Source organism: Phaenicophaeus curvirostris, chromosome 2 (assembly GCF_032191515.1).
Source record: "Phaenicophaeus curvirostris isolate KB17595 chromosome 2, BPBGC_Pcur_1.0, whole genome shotgun sequence".
NCBI lineage: Eukaryota > Metazoa > Chordata > Aves > Cuculiformes > Cuculidae > Phaenicophaeus > Phaenicophaeus curvirostris.
The window spans coordinates 90,162,289-90,175,673 of record NC_091393.1 but is presented as its reverse complement, the minus strand read 5'-3'; the positions used below and the strand labels follow the sequence as shown (position 1 = coordinate 90,175,673).

General features: G+C 44.8%; 1 protein-coding gene across 2 annotated transcripts in view; it reads left to right on the top strand.

Annotated features, from left to right (window-relative positions):
* Nucleotides 1-1,263: 1,263 nt before the first annotated feature.
* RPS6KC1 (ribosomal protein S6 kinase C1) overlaps nt 1,264-13,385 on the top strand; it is a 94,361-nt gene continuing 82,239 nt past the window's right edge. For both annotated transcript variants that reach the window (XM_069852823.1, XM_069852822.1), the window contains exons 1-2: nt 1,264-1,383; nt 9,448-9,483. In XM_069852823.1, coding sequence (XP_069708924.1) covers nt 1,276-1,383; nt 9,448-9,483 — 144 coding nt within the window. In that variant the 5' untranslated portion in view covers nt 1,264-1,275. The remainder of the gene's footprint in view (nt 1,384-9,447; nt 9,484-13,385) is intronic.

The window sequence follows — 13,385 nt, the reverse complement described above, 5'->3', positions numbered from 1 at the left end:
ATCTTTTAAATACCTCTAGGGATGGGGACTCCACCACCTCCCTGGGCAGCCTGTTCCAGTGCCTGATAATCCTTTTGGTGAAGACATTTTTCTTAATGTCCAATCTGAACCTTCCCTGGTGCAACTTGAGGCCATTCCCTCTTGTCCTGTCACCTATCACTTTGGAGAAGAGACCAACGCCCACCTCACTACAACCTCTTTTCAGGTAGCTCAGTAATCTTCCCAGGGAGGTGGTGGATTCCTTTACACTGGACACTTTTAAGGCTCAGCTGGATAGGGTTCTTGGCCATCTCATTTAAACAGTGTATTACCTAAAAGGTTGGATCAGATGATCCCTGAGGTCACTTCCAACCCAGCATTCTGTCAACCGGGGATCACAGAATCATGGAATGGCTTGGGTTAGAAGGGACCTCAAAGCCCATCCATTTCCAACCCCCCTGTGATGGGCAGGGACACCTCTCACCAGACCAGGCTGCTCAAAGCCTCATCCAACCTGGCCTTGAACACCTCCAGCGATGGGGCAGCCACAGCTTCCCTGGGCAACCTGTGCCAGTGCTGCATCACACTCACCGTGAAGAAATTCCTCCTTATGCCTAGTCTAAATCTGCCCCTCTCCAATTTATAGCCATTACCCGTAGCCCTATCACTACAAGCCTTTGTGAACAGTCCCTCCCCAGCTTTCCTGTAGCCCCTTCAGGTACTGGAAGGTTGCTATAAGACCTCCTCGACGGCTTCTCTTCTCCAGGCTGAACAACCCCAACTCTCTCAGCCTGTCCTCGTATGGTAGGTGCTCCAGCCCTCGGATCGTCTTCATGACCCTCTTCTGGACCCGTTCCAACAGCTCTATATCTTTCTTATGTTGGGGATTCCAGAACTGGACACAGTGCTCCAGGTGGGGCCTCATGAGAGCGAAGCAGAGGGGCAGAATGCCCTCCCTCGCCCTGCTGGCCGCGCTTCTCTCGATGCAGCCCAGGATGCTGTTGGCCTTTGGGCACACACTGCCGGCTCATGTCGAGCTTCTCATCCACCAACACCCCGAGTCCTTCTCCGCAGGGCCGCTCTCCATCACATCATCATCCCAATCCTGCTCTGAAACCGCGGATTGTCTCGGCCCAGGTGCAGACCCTGTCGCTCGGGCGGGGGCTCCCGGCAGCCGCGCCCACCCCCAGCGCGGTGCCCCGGCGGCCCCGCCCGCCCGCGGGGCGTTCCCGGGCGCCGCTTCCGCCGCGGCGCTGGGGCGGCGGGGAGGGAAGAGTTGGGGGGGGGGGCGGCGGCATGCAGAGCCCGCGGGAGCGCGGCGCCGCCGGCCTGGCCCGCTTCTACACGGTGACCGAGCCGCGGCGGCACCCCCGCGGCCACACCGTCTACAAGGTCACGGCGCGGGTGAGTCCCGGGGCTGCGGGGGCGCCGCGACGGGGAAACCCCGCGCTGGGGGGGAGGCTGGCGGGGAGCGCTCGGGCGCGGGAGCCGCCGCGGAGCTGGGCCCCAGCCCCTCCTGCCAGCCGCTGCCTGGGCCGGAGGGGGTGGTCGCGCGTGGGAAGGGTGATCAGGCCCTGGAAAGGGTGGTCGCGCTTGGGAAGGGTGGTCAGGCGCTGGAAAGTTTGTCGTGCGTTGGACGGCTGGTCGTTCGACGGAAAGTTCACATGTGGGAAGGGTGGTTGCACGTGGGAAGGGTTCTCAGGCCCTGGAAACGCTGGTCACACATGAGAAGGGTGGTCAGGCCCTGGAAAGGGTGGTCGCGCTTGGGAAAGGTGGTCAAGCACTGGAAAGGTTGCTGTGCATTGGAAGGCTACTCGTTCCCTGGAAAGGTAATGTGCTGGGAAGGGTGGTCACACATTGAAAGGGTTGTCAGGCCCTAGAAAGGGTGGTCGCGCGTGGGAAGGGTGGTCAGGTACTGGAAAGGTTGTCATGCATTGGAAGGCTGGTCGTTTGCTGGAAAGGTCATGCGTGGGAAGGGTTGAGAGGCACTGGAAAGGGTGGTGGCACGTGGGAAGGGTTGTCAGGCACTGGAAAGGTTGTCGTGCATTGGCTGACTGATTGTTTGCTGGAAAGTTTGCCTGTGGGAAGGGTGGTTGCGTGTGGGAAGGGTTCTCAGGCCCTGGAAACGCTGGTCACACATGGGAAGGGTGGTCAGGTGCTGGAAAGGGTGGTCGCACATGAGAAGTGTGGTTGCACTTGCGAAAGGTGTTCAGGCGCTGGAAAGGTTGCTGTGTATTGGAAGGCTACTCGTTCACTGGAAAGGTCGTGTATGGGAAGAGTTGTCAGGCACTGGAAAGGGAGGTCGTGCATGGGAAGGGTGGTTGAGCTTGGGAAAGGTGATCAGGTGCTGGAAAGATTCTTGTGCACTGGAAGGCTGGTCATTTGCTGGAAAGATTGTGCGTGGGAAGGGTTGTCGGCTGCTGGAATTGGTTGTCAGGCATGGGAAAGGTGGTCGTGCGCAGCGCGGGTGTTTTTGTGCAACAAGGGTTGTCATGCACCACAAGGGTGGTCATTTGCGGAGAGGGTTGTTGTGTGCTGGGAGGGTTTGTCATGCACAGTAAGGGTTGTCATGCATGGAGAGGGTTTGTTGTGCACAGGAAGGAGTGTGGTCACGCGTTGGAAAGGGTGGTCGCACGTGGGAATAGTGGTTGTCTGTGTGAAGGATTTGTCACATGTGGGAAAGGATGCTTGCACACTGGGAAGGGTGGTCGCATGCAGGAAAGGTTGTCGTGCATGGGGAAGGTTGTCATATGCAGGAGGCGTTTTCAGGCCTCAGAAATGTTGTCGTGCGTGGGAAGGGTTTGTCATGCACTGTGAAGGGTGGTCAGGTGCGGGAAAGGTTGTCAGACATTAGAAAGAGTTGCGCGTGGCAAGGGTGGCTGTGCACTGGGAAGGGTTGGTTGTGCGCTGGAAAGGTTCGTCACACGTGGGAAAAGGTAGGTTGTGCATGGGGAAAGGTTGTCAGGCATTGGAAAGGTTGGTTGTGCAAGGGGAAGGGTTTGTCATGCCCGGGGAGGGTTTGTCATGCACAGGAAGGGTTGTCATGCATGGAGGGAGTTTGTTGTGCGCAGGAAAGGGTGGTTGGGCACTGGAAAGGGTTGTTGTTCACTGGAATTGTGGTTGTCTGTGTGAAGGGTGGTCATGTACAGGAAGGGTTGGTCGTATGCTGGAAAGGTTGGTTGCGCATGGGGAAAGGTTGATCACACACGGGGAAGGGTAGTCAGGCATTGGAAAGGGTTGGTTGGGCGCTGGAAGGGTTGCTGTGCTCCGGAAGGGATTGTTGTTTGCGGGAATGGTGGTTGTTTGCCTGGAGTGTAGTCATGTGCAGGAAGGGTTGATTGCGTGCGGCAAGGGTTTATTGTACATGGGAAAGGGAAGGGGTTGTTGGGCAAGGGAAGGGTGGTTGTGCACAGGAATGGTGGTTATTCGTGGGAAGGATAGTCATGTGCTGGGGAGGGTGGTCGTGCGCTGGAAAGGTTGTCAGGCATGGGAATGGTGGTGGTGCGCTGGGAGCGTTTGTCATGTGCGGGAAGGGTCGTCATGCATGGAGAGGGTTTCTTGTGCGTGGGAAAGGATGGTCGGGTGCTGGAAAGGTCATGTGCAAGAAGGAGGGTTGTCCTATGCATGGAGGGCTGTCATGCATGGGAAGGGGTTTGTGGCACACGGGACAGAGTTTGTTGCATGTGTGGAAGGGTGGTTATTCATGGGAAGGATAGTTATGTGCAGGGGAGGGTGGTTGTGTGCTGGAAACGTTGTTGGGCATGGGAATGGTGGTTGTTTTCTGGGAGGGTTTCTTGTGTGCTGGGACGGTTTGTCGTGCATGGGAAGCATTGTCATGCATGGAGAGGATGGCTGTATGCTGGAAGGGTTGCCACGCATGGAGAAGGCTTGTCAGGTGCTGGAATGGTTGTGTGCGGGAAGGGGGGTTGTCACAGGAAGGTTTGTCGTGCGCTGGAAGGTTTGTCATGTGCTGCAAGGGTTGTCATGCATGGGAAAAGGTGGTTGGGTGCGGGAAGGGTTGTCAGACATTTGAAAGGGTTGTGCACTGCAAGTGTTTGTTGGACACAGGAAGGGTGGTTGTGCATGGGAAGGGTTGTCGGTCGCCGGAAGGGTTTGTCAGGCACTGAAATAGGCTACCTGGGGAAACAGTGGAGTCACTATCCCTAGAGGTATTTAAAAGATGGGTAGATATGGTGCTGAGGGAGTCTTATGAAGAGCGGCTGAGGGAACTGGGGTTGTTTAGCCTTGAGAAGAGGAGGCTGATGGGAGACCTTATTGCTCTCTACAACTACCTGAAAGGAGATTGTAGAGAGGAGGGTGCTGGCCTCTTCTCCCAAGTGACAGGTGATAGGACAAGGGGGAATGGCCTCAAGCTGCGTTGGGGGAGGTTCAGACTGGATATCAGGAAAAAATTTTTCATAGAAAGGGTCATAGGGCACTGGAAGGGGCTGCCCAGGGAGATGATGAAGTCACCTTCCCTGGTGGTATTTAAAAGATGAGTAGACGAGGAGCTCAGGAACATGGTTTAGTGGCAGATAGAAGTGGTTGGACTTGATGATCCAAGAGGTCTTCTGTAGCTTAGTGATTCTGTGATTCTATGATTTGTGTGAAGAGCTCTTGCATAAAACGGGAACATATCCTACGTTCTCAAGCTACTCTCTCCAGGGAAGATTAATTCCTAAGCAGACCTTTGTGAAAACCACAACCTCCAGAAAGCTTATGATTTCTCATGTCAGGCACTGCCTCAGTTGCTTATGACTTGGGGCTTGGAGCTAGATGATCTTTAAGGTCCCTGCCAAACCAAACTATTCTATGGTTCTGTGTTTTAGTATTGGAACAGTGCAATTGGACTCAATGATCATAGAATCATAGAATGGTTTGGGTTGGAAGGGGCCTTTACAGGTCATCTGGTCCAACCTCCCTACAGTGAACAGGGGCATCTTCAGCTAGATCAGATTGCTCAGAGCCTCATTCCAAAGGCCTTGTCCAACCCAATGATTCCACGACACTTGTAGCTTTGTGGTTGCCTCAAGCGTGAGTTGCAATTAACTGTCAATGTCTTTCCTGTTTGTTGCAGGGCATACCAGAATGGCTTAAAACCAAACAACTCTGCCTTTCTTTCCTTCCTTCCTTCCTTCCTTCCCCCCCAACTTCTTCTCCCCAAAATCTCTTGGATAGGTGACAGGCAAATTGCTCTGTCTTCCTGCGTGTCCCACAGCGCAGTCTGCTCTGGAGGAAATGATGAGCGGGCAGAGAGGTACAGCATGCCTGTGCTGGAATTACAGAGCCACTTGAGCTGGGTATTCAGACAGCCCCTTTCTGAAGGGCTGTGTGTGCCTGATGCTCAACCCCATTTGGACATAAGAGGGTCTGGATGAATAAAGAGAGGCCTGGTAGGAAAAGAAGGAAAGCTGAAGCAAATAATGATAGCATAAGCTGTTGTGGTGCTAGTTTTGCTGAAAGCTTCTTCTGTTCCCCTAGGGAAATGTCTTGCTTTCTTTTCTCCTCTGCTTTCCTATTTAAGCCAAAAAGGGAGCAGAGTAAGTAAATATAGGGAGAGATAGGTGCAAGAGCAGTGGGAGTTCAGGTCACTGGTATTGTGGGATATATTAAAAGTATCAGAAAGTGTTACAGAGGAACAGAGCTTATTTAAATGACTTGTGATCTTGTAACTACTGCAGCTGTAGACGTTCTGCCTCTGAGAGCAACTTATGTTTATGTGCACCCTTCCCTTAATTAAAATAATACAGCATTCTGTATGTGTATATATCTTGTAGTGCTCAGGTGGTTTGACTGTCATCACTTTGTGTGACTTGTGAAATTAAAAACATGTTTTTAAAATTCTTTTTTTTTGTCAGATAGATGTATACAAATCTACTGAATGCAAATATGGCACATGTTGAAAATGTTCTTTTTAGTTCTATAAAACATAGTATCTTTTAAAAGAAAAAGAAAGAAAGAAAAATAGTTGTTTTTCCCTGTGATGTTTTAAGTTAAAAAGCCTTTCCTGAGATGGAGGCAAGGAGGAAAATGGTGCCATTGCATCTTTCTGGTGGGCTAAGTGTTTCATAAAGTTGTGTCAGTGCAACAGTAAGTAACTGGAATGAGCCAAGGCTTCTGCTTATTCTGGTTCTTACTGAATGAAGCCAGTTAAAATGCTCTGTGATACTTCGGTTCATGCAGAATTGTTCAAGAGCAAGTTGTAACTGACTGGTGAGGAATGTCACTGCTTCTCCGTGTCCCATAAGTTGTAGATGTGCAGATGCTTTTCCAAATGAGGTGGTGCAGAATCAGGTGGTTTGAGTGCACGTGATTTAGTGCAGAAGTAGGAGATGGTTAGTCTGTGCACGGTCCAAATTAATCTGAACTAACTGGAGACCATTAGTTCTTGAGTGTGTTTTAATGTCTAAAATCCTCAAAGTGAAAAAGTATTTTTTCCTTTATGCAGCAAAGGAACCTTTGGATTCACAAATGTATTATTTTAAAATAACTTTTGTTTCAGTAGGTCTCTAACTGGTGCTGTGTTATGTAGTACTTGAGGTGAGGATTTGAGAAGTTAGATGCTGAATTAAATAATTCATTATACATATCTGTTACCTTCCTTTTAACTCTGCTCCTATTCCTCCCTCCTGTTCCTGCAGTGATCTGGCTCCATAGTTGATATCACAGCACTACAGCTGTATTTGCAGATCTGATACTCAGCTACTTTGGGGGACCGCCAGGAAAAAAGTGAGGTGGATCTTTCTGTTGTGTTGAATATCCTTCTGGCTGAAGATCTAGGGTACTCAGTGTGTGCTAGTGGAGATTTCAGGTTCCTTTCAGTGGTGGATGTGTGAACTTTTGTGAAACTAAGTTGAAGGAACTTACTATTCCAATGTAATGATAAATATTGATGGATGAGAGAGCAGTTGTTTAATGTGTCCTGTGCATCTGACCCAAAGACACAACTGCTCATACAGTCTCTTCTGAGTGTTAAGGTGGTCTGTCCTTATGACAACTTTTTCTTAAAGGTTTTATTTGTGTAGCAGAGAATATGTTTCTTATTTACTTGTGAAAGGTGAAATAATAGTAAGAGCAGATAAGATTAAATGAATAATGGCTTTTTTATATGCATTTTCAAAGGCTAAAGAACAGAAAGAAATATCAGCAAGCTGTGAAACAAAGAGTGTTCTTTAATGCTATCTGAAAATATAGGCCACTAATAGAAGTTCAGGTAGTTTAGAAGATCACAGATATTAATACTTAGGTATAGATAATTAGAATCCTAATGAGTTATGTTGGATATCTGCAGGTCAGACAAGAACCAGGATAATCTGAAATACTTTATTCGATGGTGAAGATCCTTGTAGGATCCTTGTTTTCAGAGGCTGACACAGTAGTTATGCGTTGGTTAACTTATTGGTATCATTCACCTAATGATATTCTTAAAAATAGATTAGAGTTGCTTGCATTACAGATTTGCAGAAGGAACTGACTGCACTGATCCTTATGGGAGGATTAAAAAAGTGCACTGAATATTTGGGGGATTGGATCATCTTTGCCAAGTCTGTAGGTTGATTACAGGTTGTATTGAAGGGGCAGACCTCTTCTGAAGTTGACCTTCAGAAAAAGATGTGAAGAACAATGTAGGACAACACATAAATTATTATGTACTGACTTAAAGTTGGCGTGGCCGATAGATATAGAAGGCAATGTAACATTAGAACAAGTGTGAAACAGGGCCTCTGGGTTTTATTCCAGATTCTTGCTAACTGGCTGGGTAATTACTCATCTCTCTGGGTCTCCTTCTGCCCATCTGGTAACTTACCTAGCTGCCAAAACTGTTGCAAGGCTTTAACTAAAGGTGAACTGCAAAGCAAAGCAGTTAGCGTGTGCCCTTTTGTGTTCTTCTGTGATGTGTAGCCATGCCTATGATATCTTCTTCCCCCAGCGCTACAGGCTCCTTACATCAAGTACATCAGCTGTTAGAAAAGAAGGTTAGAAATACTTTACCAGTTGTACATGTGAACTGCCTGGTAGTGAATGAAGGAGCAACAGCTGCCAAGGTTAAAATCTGGTAAAGTTGCCAAATGTTAGATTACTCAAGAGCAAGGAAAAGTTGAGGAAGGTTTTATCAATGTAGACTACGTGGGAAGAAGAGGACTTTAATGTGCAAGGTGAGAGAAAGAACTTAGACTTGTGAAGGAAAATATTTTGTGTCTTTTGGGAGATTGCTAGAGAAAGTAATACTTTTTTTTCTGTGTTTTCTCCTCCAAAATATGTGAAAGATTACAGTGGCTGGGCTGTGTAGTAAACCGATGTTACGAAATCTGGGAGGCTTTGACAAGGATTCTTGAAAAATGAAAGTGCGGAAGACAGCTGGTTTGTGAGGAGCGTAAGGAGTATTTCACTGTCACTGAGCAAGTGGAAAGCGTAGTCTCAGTGACTTCCATCTTAGAACGAGCTGTGTGGGGCTTGCAGTACAGTGGGATGGTGTTTTAATCTCTGGGGTGCAAGTGTCATGGACTCCTTACGCTTGCCTATGTGCATCACCTGTTCACAGCATTAATTATTCTGGAGAGTGTCAGTGTGTGGATAGTTTCAGTTTGGATTGAGAATGCCATGTTTTGCTTTAGCTAACAATAGGCTAATTATTTTGTTAAACAGCTTTGGCTGAGTTATAATGAAGGATATGCTGATTTGCACAAGATAATTGAAGTTATGAATTAAAGATGTCTTTAGTTGATTTGTTTGTTTGGGTGGATATGCTCTTGCTGCTATTTGTAAACCCAATATAGAACTTGGATTACAAATGTTTTTGTGATCAATATTTATGTAAAGAAAGAAATCCTGACAAAACACAGGGCTTCTTTATGGTGTGCAACCAAGCCTCATTTTCACTGCAATTTTCCCTGGACAAAATAATTTATAATTAATTAGGCTAAGAGTGTTTAAGGAGAAACAAATACAGAGGGATAGAGTCAGACGTGTGCGCATTGATGGCTGTAAGTAAAGTAGAAATGCTGTCTTAGTAAATGCAAAGCCTCACATTCACATTGAGGTTGTATGCAGCTGATATTAAGCCAAGTAGCCTTGATTAGTTCTGCTTATTGGGAGTAATGTGGCCCTAATATGAATTAATAGGAGGAGAATGGGAAGATGATGGGGGAAGTACTCTATGCCGTTAGTGGTTTTTTTTTTGTTTGTTTGTTTTGTTTGTTTGGGTTTTTTTTTGTTTTTTTATTTGTGAGATACCTTCTTTATTTCTAACTGCAGCAACTGACTGCTGGTAAAATATCTTGCCATGTTGCATTTGGGTGTTAGACTTCCCTAGAACTAAATGGAAACATTTCTCATCGCAGAGGAACATGAAACTGTTTGCATTTTTCCAGATTTTTCTCTGCAGCAACAAATCATTGTGTGTTCCTCTCTCTAACTTCTAAACTGAAAAGACAAGCATTTATCTGTTTTTCTTGTTTTGCTTTTCAGATTGTTTCAAGAAAAAATCCAGAGGATGTCCAGGAGGTAACAGTTTAAACTTTGTACAAATGTCTTTGTGTATCACACTGTGCGTTTTGAAGCATCTTTGATGTAATTTAGCACGTTCTGTGTGTTTTGTCACTGTAATTGAGCAAGCAGGTTTTTGTATGTTTCCATTTTGTCTTTAGCTTTCATAGTTGAAAACAGTAGCTAGGGTAACATGTTGCAATTCATCCCTCCCTGATGAATCACTTGAAACAAAGTTTTAGGAAGTAAAGCCTCTTTTGATGACCGAGCTGTTTTGATAGCTTTGCAAGCTCTTTTCTCAAAGCTGAAATTGGCAAATTGATGGTTACTTAACTCTTATTGGTAAAATTAGAGATCAGTCCACAATCCAAGTCTTAGGTCTCAGCTGTAGGCACTCTTTTCCTCTTTAACCAATACTTCACTGAAAAGCCTGCATCATTACTGTCTGTTGGTGAAGAGGGAGAATGGAGGAGCTTAAGAGTAGTTGAGAAAGATTAGACTGCAAGTCATATATTATGCCTGTTTCTCTGAGGCTCCTTTAGTATCTCCTAGCGGTAAAACTTCAAAATTGCTTACTCTTTGCCACTTCTGAAAAGGCTCCAACAAAAAAATACATCATACTTCTATGGCTTGTGGTTTATTTTTTCTTTTCTTTAGATTAAAACTTTTTTTTTCATCTTGATTTCTTCTGGACTGATGACTCAACGTTGATACTATTATGCTACATCCATGCAAAGTCTTCCTTCAAAAGCACAACCATATGATTTTTCAGACATCGTGTAACATATGTATGTTCAATTTCTGGTGCAGTCTCTTATTACAGTTGAGGAGAACCTGGATAGCTGATGAAAAGAAGAGCCCATAAATGAATTAATTGTATCTCTGTGGGGTCAAACACGTGTTACTGATTAGTGGCTTGGCAGAGGTGAGAATTGGCTAATACACCTAACACCCCTTTGTTGCATCCTTCTTTGAAATCTTGAGAATCAGACAAACATGAGGATTCATGCTTTTTGTATGTTCTGAATCTCTAGAAGATTAAAATAGCCTATCAGAATTGGAGATGATCATAGATCTAGTTTTAGAACTGCATTACTGTAGTTTGTAGCTTCGTGTTCACCTTTTCCAGGGAGACTCCTGAATTGAACCTATCCATGCGCACATTCTGCCATTACCTTAATCTTAATTTTTTGGAAAAACACTTTATAGCAGCTGTTGATGAGTCATTCATCAGGAAAAACATAGTGTAAGTGTTTTTCAGCTAGAGTACTGCATGCATATATGTTAAGTAGTTCTGAAACAATAGCAAAACCGTATCTGTTACTCATTGCTTTGTCTGCTGCTTTGGTCTGTGGCTGTAGGTTAGCCATGGAGAGTTCCCTAGACAATAAAAATACATAAATGTCCTATGAACTTCATGATGATTGCTCTTTTCCACCCTTCATTGTACCAAGTTAATTATTTTGCATGCGATAGCCTGTCACGTGTGGTGCAGTTCTGTTATAAGTGAGCATCTGAAAGTACCTAGTTATTAGAAAGAATATCCTTGATTATAGTTGCCATAAGGGTGAACTGTAGTCAGAAACTCAGATATGTTGGGAGCCTTTCTGTATACGGGGCTTATTATGATAAAAAAAGAGAATTAAAGAGAAAGAAAATGCTCCTAACCTGTTTCCACTGAAAGTAAATTTAGCTCAGTTTTCCAGGATAGTCCATTAGAAATTCAGCTGACAAAATTTGGTGCATAGAACCACCCTGTTGCTTTATAATTTGTGTCATGCAACACCTTTCCTGCACCCTTACAAGACCACTTAGCTGTGCCTGGCTACTTATTCTGAAGTCTCTTAATGTCACTGCTGTGATATTAATACGTTCATTACATGTGTGCAACTGAACATAAGAGCGTGTCTTGTGACCTCATCTCTACTTACCAGTTTTGTGTCACCTCTTTTAACTGCCCTTTGGGATACAAGCCTTTAATGCAGCATCTCTCCTGCTGCAGCCAAATACATTGCAACGTAATCCCAGCTGTTGTTGCTGGGACAGGAAGGAAGATAATGTTGTAAGGGCTTTCCCCTCAAAAAGATGAAAGAAGTTACTGTGAAGTTGTGTGTGGAGGAGTTAAGTCCACTGGTCTTTCTGTCATAGTTAACTTTAATTTCCACGCTTCTGGGGATTGATAGTGGCAACATGGTGTGTGAGGTGATTGTAGCTACAGTACTCTTGTGGGTTTTTTTTCCTCCTCCATGAATGAGTTAGAGATTGTTCTTTGTGGAACTGATGAGTCACTTAAGTTAATAGAGATCTACTAGTTCTGGCCATGGCAAGCACCTTATTACCTTACAAGTCTAACATGTTCTATGGTATACTTACTGTGTTTTGTTGGGCCTCACAGTACAACATGTCCTTCCTTAATTTCTAATAATGAGTATGTTAGAGTGGGAACTTTGCTAACTTTGCTGAGCCACATACATGCACAGGTATGATTTCCACGAGTTTGTGAAAGGTTTTAGGGTGATTTTGACTGCTTTTGCTATGCAAGCTTTTTTCCTCTTGCAGCAGTAAAAAATGATACTTTTTTAGTGGAACGGAATCTCGTGCTCTTCTTTTCTGGCAGCTTTTCATGTTGTCTTCAAGTACTGACAATGCAGAAACTTAGTGTTTCAAGACCTTGCCATCTTAAGCAAATTTATGTTCTGTATGCATGCTGCTCAAGAAGTGCTGATCATCCACTTTCTGGATATTGGATTAGATGGAAGTACAACATTGAAAAAGTATCGGTTCTGATAGCAAAATGGCTTGTTGACCTTCTTGAGAGATTCTGATTTTTCTTCCCTTGTCTGTTGAACTCCACCAAGTACTATTTCTAATTGAGTCCTCGAAATGTTTGCACAATAGTTGGCGCTGAATTGGGACTGCTAGTTGCAGTATAGCTAAGTTTATAAGGTGGATGGAGTGTTGCCATATTAAAGCTTTGCGTATCCACTGTTAACAGTCCTGTTACCTTACACCTGCGGTGTTTTGTGGGTAGGACATGCACCTGCTGAAACTTAAAAAGCCACTGACCTTCGTGTTTAAAGAAAAAACCTGAAAACCTCCAAAATTTCAACAAACAACAACCAAAGAACCCTCTACTGTTAAACCTTTTACTTAGCTCTAAATCTGGTTTGCTTGAAAAAAGTAGTTTTTCAATTATAATCATTCATGAGAAGACAACCTGTTAAATCAGTCAGAAATATTTGGAATCTTTTAAACTGATTAGTTGTATTAAGCTAATTGAGACATTAGGCTCGTGGAACACTGGAATCAACTGCTGAATGCATTGCGGTCTGTCTTTCCTCCCTGTTCTACTTTCATCACTTTACATTTGACTTGAGGTTTATGATGGCTTAATGAATCTAAGCGAAAATGAGGCCAAGATATAAAGTGTGTGTATTTGTTTTATACATCCTGGTAGCAAACCTGGTAGCAGTCAAGTGTAAATTTTGTTGCTCAGTTCTTTCCCTGACCTGATTTTCCTGTTGAGTTCTCCTCCTTTCTTGAATGGAAAGAATAAAAAGAATGGGATGGAAGAAGGATAAGGTAGATACCTGGCTGGGAGATGACTACTCCTTTCTGGAAAGGATGGGTCAGGAAAAGCTGGTGTAATGAACCAGTGCTAACTTTACATTCCTGAAGTTGGAAATTTTGCCTAGATTATATAGGAACATATTCAGTTTTTGATCAGGGTTATTGGTAACTAACCATTTAAAATACGGGTTTACATTTATACCTGATTAGCATTTTACCTAAACAAATTCTGAGCTGGTTTGTCATCCTGCGTGCTTAATGTGCTGTCCTTAAGAATCCTTTACCTTTATTGATTTCTCTTCCCTCATGTTCTCTTTTGCTATTGTTTCCCCATACCTGCAGCCGTGCCA